A 7,798-nucleotide genomic window follows, 5' to 3' on the forward strand; every position below is an offset into this window, starting at 1 on the left:
CTTTCCCACCAGCTGGCTCTGCCGCTGCCCAGCTCGCCACACGTCTAACGCCCCCCCCCCCCCCTTCGGCAGCACCTGGCGGCGCCACTGGCCACGTCCTCGCCGTTGACGGCCGCGTCGCCGGGCCAGAAGTGCTGCGACACGGGCCGCGTGCTGTACACGGACCCGGTGTCGGGGCACGCCGTCTGCTCGTGCCAGTACGGCGCGCCCAAGCCACCTGCTGGCGTACCAGCGGCTGGCGTCTGGCCTGCCGCTCATGTACGGCTGCGATTCGGCCTACCTGCAGGCGCTCCAGGGCCAGGCGGCCGCAGCACCGGTCAGTGGAGCGGGGGCGACGGGAGACTGGGGCGGTATGGACGCTGCGGCGCTGTGCACCGCGTTTGGTGCTGCTGCCGCCGGTGACGCCATAGGCGATGTTGAAACTGGGAATGCCGAAGACATTGCGGCAGATGTTGGTACGCTAGACGCAACGCACGCTGGAGACATCATTGACACTGCAGGTTTACAAACACCATCAGTTCCGGATGGAACTAATACTGCAGATGCCACAGGCGGTGAGAACGTCATGAATGCACAGGACATATCATATATATCCCTATCCACGTAAATTGTTGAGTGCGTTTGCGAGGAGCAGTATGCATATAGATAAGACAGTGCTGTCAAATAACATAACCAGGAGATTGGGGAAACAGATGCTTTAAAATTTCGACTATTTGCCGTTGCCAAAACAATCAAAGCGATTAGGAGCGGTAATTTCAAAATTCCCCGCCGATCCAGAGGCAGGCAGTCTTGTGCTTATGTTTTGTGCTCATATTGGCCCAAAAGTCACCAAAGCCGTGGGAGCCACCACCTCAGGCACAGTCCGAACGCTGCCAATGCAGATGGGCACCAAACACCGGCCCACATCTGGCAACCGAGGCAGCATGTGACAGGTGGTCCCACGTCTTCAGCGACGGGCCGAGTGAACCTCTGGTTCCACGTGCGCTACTTCATCACGATAACCGCGGCGCATGCAGTGTGCGTCAGACACGCGGCGCAGCCTGGTGAGATTAACGGCGCCACGGGAGCCGGCATTAAGTGGCTGAGAAACACGGAGCCTCTCGACACAGGGGTGGACAGACGGCGACGACACGGGCGCCCACGCGGCGACACAGGGCGAGACAAACGGCGACACAGGGGCGACAGTGGGAAGACGGAGGGGCAGGCGTACGGCCGACCCGGGTCAAACGATTTGGCAGCTGATGGGGACGCTTGTGTTTTGAAACGCCTGGTTGTCTTCGGCGGTATTGGTATCAGTCAGGTAGCCTTCAATTTGTTTGCGATCGTGAATGGAGCTTTGTACATCTTTGGGGGCCTTGTCTCTATCTTTTGCCTGGCTCCATTTGTTTTGTGCTCATATTAGCCCAAAAGGCACCAAAGCAATTAAACACGGTTTTCAGAAGACAAGTCATGCTTGCCGAATACATTTTCGAAGCTCCGCCCTTGTGTGTCATTGAACCCCATCATTAGGCAGAGCTGCATCCAACATTGGGCTTGAGAAACATCCCAAGCATGAATAAAGCTGCTATAAAATGCCGGGAAAACCTTTTTTGAACCACAGTGCAGGTCATGTAAGAGTGGGGAGGGCTAACATATATGACACTACCTAGTTAAGACAAAATGCCACCATGTCAATAAGAACGTAGAAAGTGTGTAAGAGCTGTATATGGTCCTAAGTCACTGACACAACGGAAGTCTACAAATGCTCAACAGATCGCACGAGAAAGTAAGGGCATCACCTTTCCGTCTTCGAGTCCATTTGTCGGCGCGCTCGCCGCTGTCCAGCGGCCAGCTCGCCTGCACGTCCTGACGCCGTGCTTGCCCTCCCCCAGGGCAAGGAGGGCGCCGTGCCGCTGGCGCCTCCGCTCGGCACGCCAGCCTGGCCTTACGGCCTCTACTACCCGTACGGCGAGTCGGGCCTCTCGCCCTACGGGCTGCCCGCAGGGTGAGTACGCAGAGGACTACCGCCTCGGGGTGGCCGCTGGCCCGCTGGCCTGCGAGGCTCCGGCTGTGCTGGTTTGCGGTGGGCGGTGTTGCGATCTTACGAGGGAGGGGGCCGCCTCGGAGTGGGCGCTTGCCCGCTGGTCCGCGGGGCTCCGGCTGTGCTGGTTTGTGCTGGACCGTGTTGTGATCTTACGAGGGAGGGGGCCGCCTCGGAGTGGCCGCTTGCCCGCTGGTCTGCGAGGCTCCGGCCGTGCTGGTTTGCGGTGGGCGGTGTTGCGATCTTACGCGGGAGGGGGCCGCCTCGGAGTGGCCGCTGGGCCGCTGGTCTGCGGGGCTCCGGCTGTGCCGGTTTGTGGTGGACTGTGTTGCGATCTTACGCGGGAGGGAGACCCATAGCTTTACGTGTAGGAAAAACCAAGTGGTGAGCGACCGTTAGCAGAAGCCTGTGACTCAGATGGGTTTAGTGGCGCGTACCGGGCGTAGAATGAGGTTGACCTGTGCCACGGATCCAATGTTGGGGCGAATTTACGACGCACTCACCTGTTGAGGCCATATGGCGTCGCCTAACTCTCACTCCGGCAACAAGGGCGAGAACCGCGGGGAATCGAACCCCGCACTTCTGGCTTACCAGTCGCGCAACTAGTCTCTACACCATCGGTACCCTTCGGCGCAGATTTCAATAGATATTCTTCTATTCTGTATCACAATTGTGACGTCACTTCGGGTTCTGTATCACAATTGTGACGTCACTTCGGGCTCCACTAACGTCCCAGCTGGCTCGCCCCTGACTCGAGTCCTAAACTCTCGGTGTGCCGGATCGGCCTCGGTTTGGTGAAAGCACGTGCAGGCCTGTCTTTGATGGAGTGTCACGTCGTATAGCCACATTCCTGTCACACACACAGGCCGGAGACATGTCACTTGGGACGAAGCAGTGTTTTGCGTCCATATCGCCCGCCATCCATCCTTCCATCCATATTTGCACGTTAGCAATCACTGCAAGCGCTCACCCGAAGCTCAAAACGTCTCCGTTTATGCAGTCCGACAAATGGCAGCCGTTTTTCACTGCCGTCTCAGCGGGCTTTTATGCATCGCACTGACGAAGACGTCATCGCACGGCATCGAGATGACTCTGAGATTGGGTGGGCTCGGCAAGGTGACGCAGTTCACGCACCACTTATCCTCGGTCACGACACCTCCCAACTGCAAAACAGCGATTTCCTCATCCGCTACAGCAATAGAACCGTTGAGGCCGTGTCGGCAGCCGCCTAAATGCCAGCGTTCGGGAGCGGGTGGCTCCCGCACGACCCGCGCGCTCGGCACGGTCCTGACGCGTCCGGCCTGCTCGTGGCGCAAAATCGCGTGTATGACACCGGCCCGGGGACATATCGCGGTGTCATCGCAGGCGGCGCGAGCAGGCCTGCCGTGGTGCACAGCGCTGGTGCCGATACGATCGCGGGCCAGGAGCGGCCGGCAGCCCGGCCATTGGCGAGGCCGAGCGGCCGGCGCCCGGCCATCGGCGACGCCGAGCGGCAGGCGCCCGGCCATCGGCGACGCCGAGCGGCCGGCGCCGGCCATCGGTGACGCCGAGCGGCCGGCGCCCGGCCATTGGCGAGGCCGAGCGGCCGGCGCCTGGCCATCGGCGACGCCGAGCGGCCGGCGCCTGGCCATCGGCGACGTCAAGCGGCCGGCGCCCGGCCATCGGCGACGCCAAGTGCCCGGTGCTCGGCCATCGGCGATGCCAAGCAGCCGGCTGTCCGGCCATCGGCGACGCTGAGCGGCCGGCGCCCGGCCATCGGCGATGCCGAGCGCACCAAAGGAAATAGAGCGCGGCAGCCCCTGGGGATTGGTGGGCGAATGGGCATGGAGCTGCGTTGTGCTGGTTGTGTCTGTTTATAGGGGCAGACGTAAATATAGGAATGTCGCGTTAGTACCCGAATGAGCGACACATATAAAGACGGTTTCGAACAACTTTGCAACCAAACTGGCGACTAATCTTAGACGTTTCTCTCCCATAAAGCCCATAATTTTAACTGTGCGAACACAAGCGACCCTTTTTTACTATGCAATTGTGTGGTAGCGCGGGCAGGTGAGAAATTCTATTAAGCTCTACCCGCTATTTAAAACTTCCACGAAAATAGTCCGCCCGTCCCCAACGCCTCGCAATCACTGTCCACTTAGCCCGTCCCGTTTGCGTATCGCCTCCGGCTTCCAGAACCGCAGAAGCGCCCCCTCCGCCCCCCCCCCCCTACCCCCTCAGTGTGTCGGCGGGCGCGGCTTACGCGGCGCACGGCCGAGTGCGCGGCATTCGCGGCGCGGCGTAATGGCGTCCGCTCTCAGAGCGCCACCCAGTCGGCCTTGTTGATTGTTATTTATACCGTCACACACAAGCAGCACCAGCCTTGCATGATGCACGCCCGCATTGACGCTAATTGGGGGGGGGGGGGACGTCGGGCGCCGCAACCCACGCGGCCATAGCGGCGCGGTGTGCGCCAGTTGGTGTCAACCGGTGCGTCACAAGCGTCCCCGCGCGCGGGGTGCGTTGAGGGGTCCCGCGCCCCACGAGAAGCTGCGAGCAGAGCCCCACATCGAGCAATGAAGCGTCAGTGTAGCCCGAACCAGTACATTGGAGGAGGGAATGATATCAGCCATACAGATCATTAATTAGGCACGTGAAGTCAGTAATTAAGCATGTAGGATGTACTCTCAACAACGATCTGTGGTATATCAAGCTAGTGCCTCAACAGGATCAAAACATATGCAAATTTGTTCAAGCCAAGAACCAGTTTGGTGATCTAATGGCATGCAAGCGCTGCTGCCGCACACGGAGGGCCCGATGCTAAGCCCAAGAATGTCGGCGATGCCCATGCGGATACCAGCGGCCAGGCGGGCGTAATGTGGGCTACGGGAGCTCGCCAGTCTGGTGTATTACCATCTCCAACAGTGGCGAGATGTTGGGGCATGCAGTGATGTGTCTCGAGAACAAGGTGCGGCGTGGTGACTCACTCTTCCGAGGGACGCGTCTGAGTCACCAGTGATGCGACCAGAGACGCGTCACACGCTGAACGGAAAGGGGGAGGGGGCTGCTCAAACGGGTGGTCGAACGTGGCGATCACTGGCTGGGGACAAGGGACAAGACGGCGTGTAGGGTCAGACTGCATCGTATGGGCTCCGTCTGGGGAAAGACGTCTGCCACTGAACACACACATACACACACACACAGACACACACACACAACACACACACACACACACACACACACACACACACACACACACACACACACACACACACACACACACACACACACCACACACACACACACACACACACACACACACACACACACACACACACACACACACACACACACACACACACACACACACACACACACACACACACACACACACACACACACACACACACACACACACACACACACACACACACCACACACACACACCACACACACACACACACACACACACACACACACACACACACACACACACACACACACACACACACACACACACACACACACCACACACACACACACACACACACACACACACACACACACACACACACACACACACACACATGATTAAATAAATCGTTTCGCTGGCGCCCGGCACATTTCCGCAACGCATCGAAATGACATGGACGTAAACAGAAACTAGATCATTTCATAGCCAACTACCCCATGACCTGTTATGTCAAAGCGTAGTCTTTGACTGTGGAACCAGCGCATAACTCCTGTCACGTGTCGGTATCGGTCTGGAATGTTTCCGACGATCCGAGTTTGAGAGTTCCCTTTTGCCGCTCCGCCAGCTGCGTTCAAATGCGTTTAAAAGACATTGCCAATCTACAGCTAATGCTACTGCAGAAATGCTAGTCATTTCACTCTTTCATTAAGTTGACGCGACCCCAAGACTTTTCGTTCTAAGAGTGCTCAAAACACTTCACTTGGGCCGCAAAGTTTGAATTGGCCCCGAACTACAGTTAAAGCCATTCCGTTGTCTTTCATCTGCCAAGCCTTTGATACAACTTTACTTGGCAGTGCTTTCATGGCTTCTGAACAGGTTTTTAATTTCAACGCCCTTTCCTGCCATCACAAGCGGTAATATCCCACAAAGAACTTTCCATTTCCCCTGGCTTGGAAATACAGACGAGCAGACAATTTATGCAGCACGCGTGAAAAATTTGTATGAGAAAAATGAATTCGCGCCTTCAAGGAGTGAGCTAAGATGATTATACCGGAATCAAAATAAGATTATGGCCGACTGGCATTATTAAAATGAGCCGGCGCGGCAAGTTGTTTTGATAAGGCAGAAGATTGGGACAATCTCGGCGCGAGATGTCGGGTGAAAAGTAGGCAGATTTACAAAAGTCCAACGGATATTTCCCAGACAGCGTATGACGGCACCGAAGCCGCTCACATCATACCGTACCAGCTTTATTAAAGTTTCTGGATTAATGTCACTTTTATGAGTTGGATAAATGCGTGATCTGGGATGGAGATGGGATCCGCCACCTGACCCACAACCCCTCCCGCCTGCTGTACCGGAAACAGCCGCGCCGTAAAACCTGTTCAATCTGCGGCCATCTTTGGCACTTTTGACGGCGGCGCTAACAGATGGCTCCGATTCCCAGGTACGGGTTTGGTTTGGACGGGTCCAGGAGGAAGAACGCCACACGGGAAACGACATCAACCCTGAAGGCATGGCTGAACGAGCACAAGAAGAACCCGTACCCGACCAAGGGCGAGAAGATCATGCTGGCCATCATCACCAAGATGACGCTGACGCAGGTCTCCACGTGGTTCGCCAACGCCCGTCGGCGGTTGAAGAAGGAGAACAAGATGACCTGGGAGCCGCGAAACCGAACCGACGACGACGACGGCGACTCGGACGCGGAGGTCGGCAAGTCCGACGACGACGCCAAACCGGAGAGAGAAGGTGAGGCCTGAAGCGGGCGCTCGAACGGAGGGGAACTCTCTGAGGGCTCCGGGATAGGGAGGAGCTCCCTAGTGACATTGACCCCTGGAGGCTGGAAGATGGTCGCTCTGTAAAATTGATGTACTTGCGGCCATGACGCGACCGATCGACGGGCCGATCCCTGAGGGCGTCCTTTTCAAGCCTCTTGTATCTTGTCCATCCATTTTTACGTGGTGAAGTGGGCAGCGAATGGGCGGTTCAGCATGGACAAACTTCTTCCGATCAACTCCTACAGTTCACAAGTGGCAAGTAGGCCTGAACCTTACAAATAGGGGGTTGGAGATCGAAAACAAAAATAATAATGTGCGGCACTCATCAATGCAACGTCCGCCTTAGATGGCTATCAGCACTCAACCTCTCCCTGAAAACGATACTGCCGGTAACTGCCGGGCTCGGGAGCAAGCTGTATGTGCGTAGATGGAGGGGGTGGGGTGGGGGGGGGGGGTATCACGCGCCATCGGTGTTAATTGCCCACAGCCTGGGGCGTCAGTTGCCACACCAGTCCAGACAGGTGTTGGAAGCCGATCGTAAAATTGGAGCCACCACACGGCACATATTAACGGTGGAAATAATGATACAGCTGGATTTATTGGTCGGTCTCACACCCCGGCAGTGCCACTAGAGTGCCCCCCCCCCCCCCGCCCACACACACACTGCTCGCAGGCACCCTATCCAATAATGTTGGCCAGACCGGTGCTAAAAGTTGGCTGAAATATGACACATCACCATGTGTTTGAACACGTCTGAGTGAAGACACCGATGCTCGAACGGAGTCTGAAGTGCTAAGCTCCAGCCTAAGTTTGAGCATGGTTGAG

At 57.1% G+C, this 7,798-nt stretch overlaps 1 protein-coding gene across 1 annotated transcript; it reads left to right on the top strand.

Annotated features, from left to right (window-relative positions):
- Positions 1–214: 214 nt before the first annotated feature.
- LOC119105511 (iroquois-class homeodomain protein irx-3-like) lies at positions 215–6,955 on the top strand. The gene is made up of 3 exons (XM_037228974.1): positions 215–316; positions 1,872–1,984; positions 6,640–6,955. The coding sequence occupies exons 1-3, from the start codon at positions 257–259 to the stop codon at positions 6,953–6,955; spliced, it is 489 nt and encodes a 162-aa protein (XP_037084869.1). The 5' UTR covers positions 215–256.
- Positions 6,956–7,798: the final 843 nt, after the last annotated feature.

This window comes from Pollicipes pollicipes, unplaced genomic scaffold (assembly GCF_011947565.3).
Source record: "Pollicipes pollicipes isolate AB1234 unplaced genomic scaffold, Ppol_2.1 Scaffold_6138;HRSCAF=7277_pilon_pilon_pilon, whole genome shotgun sequence".
NCBI classification, from domain to species: Eukaryota; Metazoa; Arthropoda; class Thecostraca; order Pollicipedomorpha; family Pollicipedidae; genus Pollicipes; species Pollicipes pollicipes.